The following is a 13,885-nucleotide window of genomic DNA, read 5'->3' as shown; positions in this document are numbered from 1 at the left end:
AAAAAAAAATAAAGATGAAATTTAACTGAAATATTTTACAATTGTTCTCAGATTATTTTCACACAGATATCACATAATCATTCTCACTAAACCCTCTATTTTTGCCTAACTAAATTAATTTTCTCTCTCTTGATCTTTTTGTAAAAGACCCAACTATTCTTAAACAGCAGATTTGGCTTTTTAACAAAAAGTAGGCCAATAAGCTTTCTGTCAGTCTGCCTACAGATAAATATGGGTCATGGATTTTAACTTGCAGATTAAACATATACATTTATTTTGGTATCCTCTCAAAACTCCAATAAAATGATAGGTAAAAACAACAATTAGAGATTTTAATGTATAAACCACTAGGATATTTTAGAAAAAGAACAAGAGAAAAGAAATTTCAAAATTTTGGAAGCTAGGAAAATGGGTTCTGAGTACTTAATAGCCTCATTAGAGCAGTAAAAGTTCGAAAAACAAGCTTATAGCAGAAGATATTAAGATGCCAAATGATCCAGGCCATAGAACCTTGGAAAGGATCATAAATTGGACACACATCGTACTTCTAAAAGGAGACACATGGTACTTCTAAAAGCAGTATGGGTCTAGAAAGAAGAGATTGGGTATAATGTGTTTAAAAGGAACATTTTACCTGTAGAGCCCCTTCCCGACTTTTTACAGCCACAGTTTCCTCTCCTTACCCCTGACAAAGGATAATAAATTGTATTATCTAAAGACAAAAGACCTAAGAGATTCTAAACTCATTTACCAGGTGCAGTTAAGGCCAGAGTGACCATCATATTAAAATTAGGTGGACTAAGTAAAAATCTGCATCCTGAATAGGGTGACCATTCCCCAACCTCTCTCCCAGTCAGCTTCACCCAGGCAGGAGATTAGAGAAGTCCTCCCTAAGAAAACTCACGAGGCCAAGGAAAAAAGACCTACAGATACTGACCTACAGATATTGAGGCATTCCCCCAATGAAATAGTCAGGTTCATACCAGATTATCCTATAGTGAAGCCCACCAAATGATAGCCCTCACTCACTCATATGGAGTTTCCAATCATCATTTTAGATCATGAGATATTTGAGAAAAATCTCTATAATAAAAAAAAATCAAAGTAAACAGAAAAAAGGAACTCAGACAAAACAGATAATGCAGAAGCAAAAGAAAGCTTCATTTAAAAAAAAAGTCTCTCCGGGGGGAAGGATAAATTAGAAGTTTGGGGTTAACATGAACACACTACTATGTATAAAATAGATAATCAGTAAGGACCTACTGTATAGCACAGGGAACTATACTCAATATTTTGTAATAACCTATAAGGGAAAAGAATATGAAAAGGAATATATATGTGTGTGTGTGTGTGTGTGTGTATATATATATATATATACACACACATATACATATATATACACACACATATACATATGTATGTATATCTGAATCACTGTGCTGTACACCTGAAACTAACACAATATTGTAAATTATACTTCACTTAAAAAAAGCAAACAGGGCTTCCCTGGTGATGCAGTGGTTAAGAATCTGCCTGCCAATGCAGGGGACACAAGTTCGAGCCTCATTAGAGCAGTAAAAGCTGCTGGTCCGGGAAGATCCCACATGCCGCAGAGCAACTAAGCCCATGCGCCACAACTACTGAGCCTGAGCTCTAGAGCCTGCAAGCCACAACTACTGAGCCCGTGTGCCTAGAGCCCGTGCTCCGCAACAAGAGAAGCCACCGCAACAAAGAGTAGCTCCCACCCACCACAACTAGAGACCCAATGCAGCCAAAAATAAATAAATAAATTTATTTTTAAAAAAAAAAACCTCTCTAATGTCTTCGGAGAAATAATAGAAGACAATATTGTACAACCCTGAAACAAGAATGGAAAGCTATGTAAAAGCTTATTCATAGAACATAAAGATCTTTTGGAAGTTAAAACAACAGTAAAATTTAATTAAATAGAATGATTGTAATATAAAGTTGAGATATTCTCTCAGAGAGCAGAGCAAAAAGAGAGAGAAAAGACAGAGAATCAGTGTAAGAGATCCAACATATGAATAACAGGATTTTCAGAAAAAGAAAATGAAGGAATCAGAGGGGAGAAAATCAGATTAATACAAGAAAAAATCCTAGAACTAAATAACATGAATTCACAGATTCAATGAACAACAAAAGAGGATCATAGCAGGGCATGTAATCTCAAAAGTATAGAACGTTAAAAAGGAAGAGAAGATTCTGAAGGTTTTTAGAGAGAGAGAAAAAACAAAGACTTGGCGATTAGAATAACAGATTTTGCAAAAGCAATATACGGGTGCTAAACAAAAATGAAGGAATGCTTTTAAAATTCTGAAGGAAAATGATTTCCACATTAGACTTCTATACCCAAATTACCAAGGGTAGAATCAAGACATTTCTAGGCATGTAAATTCTCAGAAACATATCTCCCACTCACCCTTCCTAAGAAGTTTTCAGCAGAAATTTTTCACCAACAGAAGGAAATAAATCAAGAAAGGGAACGAAATGAGACTGAAAAAACAAAAGGCCCAGCACAAGAGAAGGGCATTCCCAGGATACTGGTGCAGAAAGATCTGAAGATTAAAGCTATAGGTATAGCAAACCTAGACCCCAACCAAACCACACTGGAGTAGATCAAAAGGCTCTGTGAGGAACTTCAAGATAAAGCAGAAGGATCCAACAGAGGAGCCATCAAAGGAAGGATATTTTCCAGCTCCTCTGGAAAGTTTGGGAATGAATTACTGGTTGGTAGATTAAAAACTAATAAATGAAAACATTTTAACTATCTACCTATTATTAGCTCTAGAGAAACCAAAAAGCTATACACTAAAGTCAATGTAGTCAAATATGCTCCATGTCTCAGGGAATAGTTACAAAGCTTTAATTAAACACAAAGAATAGGAAAGGTATGTGTTTGGGGAAGGGGGGTTTGGAGGTATGGTAGGAGTTATATCCCCTTTTCTATAGTTGGAAACAGGAAAAATCAAGAAAAAAAATATATATATATATGGGGCTTCCCTGGTGGCGCAGTGGTTGGGAGTCCGCCTGCCGATGCAGGGGACGCGGGTTCGTGCCCCGGATCGGGAAGATCCCAAATGCCGCGGAGCGGCTGGGTCCGTGGGCCATGGCCGCTGGGCCTGCGCGTCCGGAGCCTGTGCTCCGCGGCGGGAGAGGCCACAACAGTGAGAGGCCTGCGTGCCGCAAGGAAAAAATTAAAAATATATATATATATAGTTTCTAGCAATACAGAGGAAAACAAACAGCAGGAAAAAATAAACAGCTAAATGAGGTGCATTCAGCAAGTATTTACTGAGCACCCACTACATGTCAGACACTGTTTTAGGTCAGGGTTTCTCAGCCGTGGCACACTCTGGACTATCCTATGCATTGTAGGATATTCAACAGCATTCCTGGCTTCTATCCATTAGATGCCCAGTAGCACCCCTACAGTCATGACAGTCAAAAATGTCTCCTGATATCGCCAAACGTCCTCTGGAGGGCAAAATTATCCCCAGGAGAGAACCACTGTTCCAGGAAATAGAGATACAGCAATTAACAAAACACACGAAAAAGAGCTGAAAGTGATTACCTCTGAAAAATAGGATCAGGGTGAAGAGGAGCAGGGGGAAAATGCAGTTTTTACTCATAAGCCTTATAGAATTCTGACTTTTCAAACTATATATACACGCTACATTAATAAAAGAGAATAAATAGTCTAAGAGAAAGATATAAAGTCCATTTATACCTTAATTCACTGTTTCTACACGAGGCAGTATAGTCATGCAATTCTAGATTTGAATTCCAGCTCCACCACTTACTCTGAGGCAAGCAACTTAAACCATTCTGAGCCTCATTTTCTTCAACACTATAAAACAGGAATATTCACCTAGGGTTATTATAAGTATTGCATACTATTATGCAAAAATACATATAATGCATGTCCTATAGTACCTGCATTTTAAGCATTCAATAAATTATAACATCTTGGAAAGTATATATAGTCAGTAGCTTCCATACACCAGATCCTTGAGAATAACCACCAGCATCTTGGATATATAAACCTGGGGCTCCCATAACTTGTCATACACTAGTCATGAGACCATCTGAGTGGCATACCAGGACTCATGCCATTTATAGCATGCACTGTAATCATGTACATACCTTGATTTTGTTCTTGGAAAATCACCATATATACTGAGAGTAAAAAAGCAGATCTGTTGCACGAAGAAAGATAACTGAAATATGTTAGAATTTTACTCATCCAGGTGGCAGATAGCAGAAATCCATGTAAGCATCAAGCAATTTATTTGTATCACGCTATAGGAAAAGCAGTTACATATATTTTAAAAATAAAAAGGAGTAGACCAAATGAAAACAATAAAGCTTACTTCAGGGGATGGGGGGAAGGATTTTACAATTTCGTGTGACCGTGTTTCATTTCTCTCCACTGCTCCTTGGATTCTTTCAATAATCTTAATAAAATTTAATAAAAGTGAGCTATTTTGTTTAGGTTAATTAAGATATGAAACTTTTTATATCGTACTTAACGAAGTCCATCTCATTATTCATCAAAATGTTAATTATAATAATGGCATAATTTATTCTTATATCCAGTCTCGATATACTATATTCACTACCTCAGTTAATCCTCACAATCTGGGCTACTATGTGGCAGATACTACTATCCTCATTTAATAGATTTAGTCATTCATTTTTTCAACAAATACTATTATAATTGAACACCTGCTCTATGTTGTTCGCTGTTGGGAATATAGCAGTGAATGAAACAGACAAAAAATCCCTGCCTTCATAGAACTTACGTTCTCAACAAACAACAAGTAAGTAAAATGTACATATTGTTAGATAAGAGATAAGTACTTTGGAGAAAAATAATGCATTGAAGAAGAAGAGGGCTTCTGGAATGGAGATGGGGTAGCAATTTTAAATAGGGTTGTAGGGGATAGTGGAATTTAAGTAAAATCATGATGTTAAGATGAGGAAACCAGTTCAGAGAGTTAGTAACTTATTCAAGGTCACAAAATTAATAAAGCCAATAGAAGTATAGCTGAACACAATAAAGAATCTTGGTGCATCATTTTATAACAGCTGCTCAGACTTATTGAGACTTTTTGTGATTGGTCAAACCCAAATTAAATCTGTTCTTCTAAATCGTTCTAATAAGTATTGTAGTGTGCACATTAATCCAGAAATGGAAAGAAAACATTAAATTTGTGTTTATTTTCATTTCAGGCCAAAGAATCCCAAAAAACAAGAAAGATTCTTGGGAGGATATGGTGGAAACACTTCAAAAAGATTATAGTCATCACCATGGCCATTCTCCTTTCAATCATCATCATTCTTTTAAGTACAAATGTAATACCAACTTGACCCTTCTCCCCATCCCCAGCAGGTACCAATAAATTGTTATATGTAATTAGAGTTCTACAACCAGCAACTACAAAAGCCTTCTCTAGTGGTAGGAGGAATGGAGGAAAAGGGGGTTGGAAGTATTTCCTTGTCCCTTTAGTGTTCCTTGACTCGTCTTTGTACCTCTCCCATTTCTGTAATCCCATTTGTTTTTTTTGTTTTTTTTTTTACCACTGCTCCACTACTCTTCTCTTTGTTAATATTACAAGCACATGCCCTGAAATCAGACTGCCAAGCTTCAACTCTCCACTCTGCCACATACCATATAGATGACTTTGGACAAGTTGGTTAACCTTTGACCCTGTCTCCTCATCTTTAAAATGGAGCTAATAATAATAATATCGCATAGAGTTGTTGTCTACCACATAGAAAATGCTATTTAAGTGTTAACTATTACTTAATAGGAAAGATGACTGCATTTATGGCATTGATTAAATCCCCATTATCTTACTCCTTACTCAGAAATGACCTTAAAATTCCCTTAGAAGAATTCTTACATGAGTACAGTCCAGATACACATTCACCTCTTCTACATATTCTTTCATGTGAAATGAAAATTCAAACCATTGTGTTTTATACTAGGCATTTCTTTGGGTAAAGATTAAAAAATTAGGAAACTATCATTTCTCTAATAAATCACAGGTCATGTTTTCTATTTTACCACCCTAACAGCTTTATTCTCTTTTTAACTGATACACTTCATCCAATAACCTTGAATCACTAAGATTTCTAAAACCCAAAACATTCAACTTCACTTCGCAGTTGGTTACAAGGTTTTATGAATTCTATTTCCTAACTGGGATGTTGAGGTCTAAAGTACGTTTTAAAAATCATAAAAATCATAGTGATCCATGGGGAAGAATAAAAAGATTAGAACAGGGGTTCCTGACTACTAGAGAACTCATTTTAATTCTGATAATGATCAAATATCAGCATTTTAAGTAGGTCCCAATTCCTCCAGCACAATATCACCTTTCTATTCACAAAATATTTTTTAAAGCATTTTAAATGTTAGAAACTTTTGGAATTTCTGTAATTTATACCCAGGAAAAGAAATATAGTCTGACATATGTACTAAGTGCTTTGGGGGAGAGGTGTCTCATTAAATTTTACAATGACATGAAGAGGTAAAAACTATTGTTAGTATAATGTAAAGCACATAAAACTGGCTGGCACATAAGTGCTATGTTAATGTTAGTTCACATTATTATCTTTATTTTGCATATCAGAAAAGAGCAAAGTTAAATGGCATGTTCAAGATCACACAGCTAGAAAGCTGAGATTTTACTGATTCAAGTACTGACTGAGGTATATAGCCACGAAACCCACGTTTAACTCAGAGTATATTATCTGACCCCTTAAATTAATTGTGGGCCAGACAACACACATCAGTACTATTTTGCTTTGGACCAGGTTAGTAGGTTGTTTTGGTGGTGGGGGGGGGTAGAGATAGGAATCTGAAGGAATACTGTGAGGATATTGTCATGCATTTTGCTGCCATTACTTTTGTAGCCCTATAAAATTTCTGTAATTTATAATTATGTACAAAACAATGTATTTGTATCCTGATTGCCAGTGAATACTAGCATATTTATTGCTAGAAGACATCAAATTTAACACCTAATCTAGCCACCACACCACCCCCAATTTTACATTTTAGGATGCCAAGACCCAGAAGCCTAAAAAATAAAAAAAATGCCTTTGCAACCTCCCTCCACTTGCAGCGCGTTTAAAGCACAGGCTATCACCCTGGTTCCAGGCAGCACGTCCCATGTAATACCTGTTTTCCTAGGCAGTCTTAAACAGAGTTTAAGAGTTTTCCAGATGACTTCTATTTTTATGAACTGTTGAAAGCTGCTAGGAAGAAGTAAGCAAAGTACTCATTTAGTAAAGTGTTTCCCTGCTATTTGTGCAACACCTAGCAGAATGTACCTGAGTAGAAAGAAACAGATATTAAGACAATCTTAGATTTTTCATTTATGCATTCAAATATTGTTGAGTTGCTCCTCTGCACCAAAACAGTCCTAAATCATTAGGATTTATTCTAAGTTACCACATTGATAGAGATAACAGACATTTGAGAAATTAACGGCTGTATGTAGAAGTGTAAGAAATGGTTCCGATCCTACGGGAAGCTTACATTCCAGTTGAGGAGGTAAGACCAACAAAGATCATAAACACGTTAAAATAACATCTACTAAGTGATGCATTGTGTGGCAGGGAAAAAATACAAGAAAGATAATGATCAACACTGGCTCCAGTCACTGAGGAAGATTTGCACTTATAAGTGGGATGGGAATTGGACCTTATTAGAAATCAAATTTATCTCAATTGGTAAAGGCAATCCAGTTAATGTTGTTACTGAGCACTGATATGCCAGTAGCTGTTGAAGTACTTTATTTTTATTTAATTCTCACAACAACCCTGAGATGGGTACTATTATTATTTCCATTTTACAGATAAGAAAACTGAAGCACAAGTTAGGTCACTTGCCAGAGTCCACTGGGCTAACATAGTAAGAGGAAAAAAGATGAACAAATGGAGACACTGCTTGCTGTGTGGGTGGAGAAAGTGGACTAGACCTTGGGAGTTCAGTCGTGCATTCATTCATTCACTCAGATGGACTGCAGCAGAGCTCAGCCTTCAGTTCTCTTCATTTTCCGCACTCTCCAGGGTGCTTTTATTCACTCCCATGGCATTGCCTTCTCCAGCAATAACCTTCCTTCTGAATTCCAAACCATTTTCTCTACTGGAGACATCCACTTGGATAACGTGCAAACACCTCAAATATTAAATCCTAAAACTCGTATATATTCTTCCTTCTTTCCCCACAAAACTGCTTACTGGACCTTATCTCCTGTGTCTATAAAGGGGATCACAGCTATGTGATCTAGGTCTGTGATCTAGACCTTAGTCTACTGTGACTCCTCTCTTCTGCTTATCTCCTTTTCCCAAATTACTCACCAAAATCACAGAGCTTCCACATGAAATCTCCTGAAGACTCACAGCAGGGAAGCCCAGAAGAGTGACAGAAACAAAAGTAGGGAGTCCCTGCAGGTGCCCAGGCAAGCTTCAAAAAGGGCACTCATCCCCATCATGGTAGACAACTATGTGTCTACTCCCCTCAAGCCTTTTTTGTATTTGGACTGCCTAGCACATACAGAGAGACATTAACATTTGATACTTTTTCATATGCATGATTTCCATAGCTCTTAAACATGATCACAGCAATAAATACGGAGCTTTGGTTTTCAACGCTCAGCATCAGAATCACCTGGGGATCCTAATAAGACAGTGTAGGCTGTCTGGGCTCCAAACCTGAAGGTTCTGCTTAAGGTTGGAATGGCGCCTCAAAGTTTAAACCCCATTCAGTGTATGAAGCTGAGAATGACTAACATCAAAGCACTTTTCACATACCTATCATTTAATGTTCATCCCTAAAGAACATCTAATTTTACAGTTGGAAAAACTGACGCTTGTTGGAGAAGTTCAATTTTATTTGCCCAACATCACAGGACAAATGACGGAGTGGGACCTCTGAACCATTCACTTGAAATATCTATTCCATTCAACATACTAAACAAGAATTTTTAAAATATCTACAAAATAGAATGTCCCACACATTCTAATAAATCTGCAAGAATTATTTTAACTTGTTTTGAAAATTCATTATCTCATTACAGTCTTCGCAGAAGCTAGAACAGAATTATTTAGTTCCGGCCTGATTTTTAGACGAATCACAAGCTGGTTACAGGAAAACAGGTCATTTGAGGGGAAGCCCCTGCTCAGCACCACACCATGACCCACCATGATGGAACCCTCTCTCTTGGCAGGCCAGCACTGAGTGACCCACATTCCTTAAAGAGTTCTCAAAGGAACGTAGGAAATGTAATAATGAAATGATACTGTTAGGTTTTTTCTGTATTTACGTTGAATATGAGTACCTTGGTTAACATTATTGCTATTGTACACATCTAATTCGATTTGCCATTTTTTGAAAAATTTGTCTGCATAGAGAGTAAATGCATTCCCAGCCCTTTTAGTGGTTTCACAATTTGACAGCAAGCCCAGTAGAGGCTAAAGACTGAACATCCCCATATAAAATATTCCTACTCTTGGTATCCTTTCTCATGAATATTCTGGAGAAAATTGGAAATTGCTTTTTTCTTCCATCAAAATCTCAACCTGTAATACTGTTTAACCAATTATGCATCACTAACTTTAAAAAGAATGCCGTCATTTAACATTGTCATTTTAAACATGACAGTAGTTGCCTTACCTTCCCAAATAAGAAAACAAGACCTACATTATTTCAGGAAATTCTTCCAAGAGAGGAAACCTTAAAAAAAAAAAAAAAAAAAAGACAGTGCAAAAAATGCATGACTGCTGTTAAGAGTTTAATTTTAAGACAAAAGCACTACATTATAATTTAAACATAATCTTTCAGAAAAGAAAGTTTAGTGCAAATCAAAACCCCATTAAAGCCCACTATAAACTTCACATGAAGATTCTAGAAGTAGGCTTCTAGAACTGGAAACACTTGGTTCCAACAAAATCTGCTTAGGGAGAATATGTCTTGAAAATGTCAAATGGTACAGAGAACATTATGTTGGTTTAGAATCAAGTCAACCAGGTTCTAAAAAAAGACATGCTGATAGGTCTTAATACATATAATTAGTTGTAGCATGCTTTATCAATTATTGTAGAAGCAATTTACAACAAATTTCTGAGTATTTTGAAATTTTCTTTATTGCCTTAGCCAATCTCTTTAACTACACTGCAATAATTATATAGCCATCTTCCAATTTATTTTAAAAGGGTTCCACTTCATCAGTCTGAGATTGGCAAATGTTCTCTAAAAATGTGATAAAGCCCTGTGTAACCCAAGGCCATCCATACAACAAAGGGGCAATTATATAATTCCTTTTCTCAAGTATTTATTCAAAGCATAGCTTTCCATGACATGTTAAATGTCACATTTAGGTACTGGCATAATACAACTGTTAAGTGTCTTCCAATATTTTCAAGAAAAATTTCAAAAAGGCAGGAAAGTAACCTTGCTTTCAAATTCTAAAATACAAACAGAATATAGCCTACACAAATAAAATGTGTATCAACTAACCTTGAAATAAACTCTCCCAACACCGAGCAACTTAGGTAAGTTTCTCAAAATAGAATCCGATAACCCTAATATCAATGTTTAATAAATGAGGACCTATCTGTACTTTCTCTGAAGACTTTAAAGAATTCCTCCCATGACAACTAAAATAACTGATTTGGACTGCTGAAACAAGGAACACCTTGCTCTTACTTAGGATTTCATTCCTACAAAGTATCTCACCCTTTTTAAGTAGTAAAATAATTTTGTCAAGTCCTTTTTCCATGCCCTTTAAGCACCTTTCTGTCCCCCCAAATTATCCACCTCTACAGAGCTTACTGGAGAAAATAAACATTTAGCAGAGCATTCTGCTCTGTCTTCCTAAATTACATATTCCCTTGGATCCTGCAGTCTTACCCAAAGCTACTATACTATAGTCACTTATAAAGGGAAGCTGTTGGAATTATCTCCTGCATGAGAATCTAAAAGATGCTTATGGACAACAGGGCAATATATAACTAGCCCAACTCAAGACAACAGAAAAAGTCAGTTTCAAACAGAGTTGCTGATTACCAATTAATAATAATGGAACGAATGAAGTCAGTGACAAACCAAAGGGGGCAATATGCAGGCGACAGGGGAATGTACTGCCTCTAAAGAGTTTAATCCCAACCACCTACCCTCACCACCTCCTTTCCCCAGCATGGCACACTACTGCTCCCTGTCCTCTCTTACACTCATTAGAATGCTAAGTCTCTATGGTTTTTTTCAAGCTAGACTTAGGGTCCGTGATTAAAATGCTTGAGTGGTATAAGTTTTATGAAACATGCACCTTTATTTGTCTTTACACGAGATAAAAGTAAAAACAGAAAGACAAAAAATCCTTATGAAACACAGCAAGCTTAACTCTAACCACCTTAAAACAACAGTCCTTACAACTTCAGTGTAGGGAAGATCACTTGGTGTGTGTGAAATACAGAATCCCAGGGAACACCTCCAAACAATACTGATTCTGATATAAACAGCCTGCAGGTCTCTTTGAAATACCAACGAGATTATAATCAACACTCCCCCAACTTTCCAGATTATAGGCAATTGACAGCAATATACAGCCCAACCCACCAATTTACACAACTGGATCTTGCTAGAACCATGTTAAACATGCAAAATTTCAGACTAGACTCCTAATTATAGCCAGTAGTGCAGAAAGGAAAAAGTATGCATTCTTCTCAACTTTTCAAAAGTAGGTAGTAACAGTCTTCATGAAGTCTGGGGTCATCCTTAAGTATTAGTACACTGATAAATTGCACTATTAAGTGAACTGCATCCAAAGAAATTTACTTTATTGAGATGTGCATCCATTATGCATGGATCTAGATTTTTACATTTCAGGTTAAGCTGACTCCAAACCAAATAAACTCATTATACATTTCAGGACCAACACAAATACTGTGATGGACAGTGGGATCAGTCCTTGTTTTAAAATTCCCAATACCTCAAGGCCATAAAGTACTTTTGAAGCACAAGACAACTTCAAAGAACTTTCCCAAGCAGTAAAACAAAGCACATAAATGTATAGAATACAAAGACCTAATAATCAGATCCTAATGTTATTGAGACTACCTTTCAAAACTATCTCAGCATGAATGGCACCTGGACAGGTGTCCACACACTATATTCTAACTTGTATACAACAAAGAATAGTGAAGTAATTGCCACCCCAATGTGGAAAGAGTAATGTGGTAATAAGACCTGCAACCTTACAATACATATTTGAAGGTTAAAAAAGGAGTAAGAGGAAACCCAGAACCCCAGGAAGAGAGATTAACTAACTCACCTGGTAGCAAACATCTAGTAAACCAAAAGGTAACAAAATTTGACTTAGGCCAACAGACCTAGAAACGGGGGTTGGTAGCTCTAACAGGGTCTACAAAACTGATGAGAACTGAAATCAAAGCTTCCTAACACTGTCCAACAGGTAAATGAGATTTGTTCTATAATAAACTAGCAAACTACTTGTAAACTTCTACTTTGCTGGCCAAATTTTAGAAGGGTACTGAACTACTAACATTTTGTCTCCCCAAATCTGTCATTATCACACACAAAAAGGGTGCTAAAAGTAAACAATACCACTTCTGGTCTTCTGAAATCCTACTAAAACCCATTACTTAAAAAGGGGGGGGCAACATAAAAAATATATAAGGTCAAAGAAAATGGGAGGGAATTCCCTGGCGGTCCAGTGGTTTTAGACTCTGCGCTTTCATTGCCATGGGCGCAGGTTCAATCCCTGGACTGGGAACTAAGATCCCACAAGCCATGCAGCCAAAAAAAAAAAAAAGAAAACGGGAGAGGAAACTACAAAATTTTGGAAGCTGCAAACCTCTGAATAAATGGCAATTGACTAAGGAGACAAGAAAACTTAATATTCTGTCAGCAGTGAGGATATTTCAGATAGTACCACAGAACCCCCAAAGGCTTATTAGCAAACGGCAGCCCAGGTATCTCTGTAAACAGAGGTAAAAGGGACTAAAGAGGATTGGTTGAAAGTCTGTTTGACAAGCAGTTAAACCTCCAGATGCCCTCTGTACTGCTGGACAGCTGAACTCTTCCATCCTGGCAGAAACTTGTCTGAAGCAGGTAAGAGGGTGGTCTTCGGACTCAATAGGCATACAATGATGAAAATAAAGGAGTTCAAGTAGTTTACTTGTTCAGATCCCTCAGGTTTCTCCCCTCACTGGGATCTCAGAACACTGGCAGCCAGGTATTTTACCCTCCAGGCAGCAGAGTAGAAAAAGACTTCTCTGATGAACCTGATCAGCTCAAGGAAGGAAAAAAAGAATGTATCAAGAGGTTCCTCAATAAAATGACACAGCCCGATCACCCAGTAGTGAACCCCATGGTTGACAAATACCCATCCCTCAGCCCCACAAATTCACAACATCCAAGCTGCTTTAAAAATGCTGCACTCCTATATATGAGACAAGGATCACCAAACATTTGAGGAAGATTATAGGCAAAGGCCAAAGCAACAGGAAAGAAAAGCATCTTGGGGAAACAAACTCTGAAAGTTATGTTAACTTTAGACTTGAATAAAAGATAATACACACCCATGTTAAGAACAGGTTACTACTTATAACACAGGTTGGAGAAAGAGGTCTTAGATATTAGATGACTGAAATTAAAAACCTTAAAAAAAGTTGAAAGATTAAGTTGTAAAAATCGCTCAAAGGATAACAGCCTGCAATGGAAAACAGGAAAACCAGATGCGCAGGGCTCACACCCAAAAAACAATTCTGGAGGAAAGACTGGGGTGGTGAAGGACACGAGGAAAGATCAGCTCCAGTAACATTTCCCAGG

At 37.0% G+C, this 13,885-nt stretch overlaps 1 protein-coding gene across 1 annotated transcript in view; it reads left to right on the top strand.

Moving 5' to 3' along the window:
- LOC132425369 (uncharacterized) overlaps nt 1-7,392 on the top strand; it is a 33,264-nt gene extending 25,872 nt beyond the window's left edge. The window contains exon 6 of the mRNA XM_060011675.1: nt 5,254-7,392. Coding sequence (XP_059867658.1) covers nt 5,254-5,391 — 138 coding nt within the window. The 3' untranslated portion in view covers nt 5,392-7,392. The remainder of the gene's footprint in view (nt 1-5,253) is intronic.
- The last annotated feature ends 6,493 nt before the right edge of the window (nt 7,393-13,885 follow it).

Source organism: Delphinus delphis, chromosome 5 (genome assembly GCF_949987515.2).
Source record: "Delphinus delphis chromosome 5, mDelDel1.2, whole genome shotgun sequence".
NCBI classification, from domain to species: Eukaryota; Metazoa; Chordata; class Mammalia; order Artiodactyla; family Delphinidae; genus Delphinus; species Delphinus delphis.
This window is presented reverse-complemented; position numbering and strand designations above follow the sequence as displayed.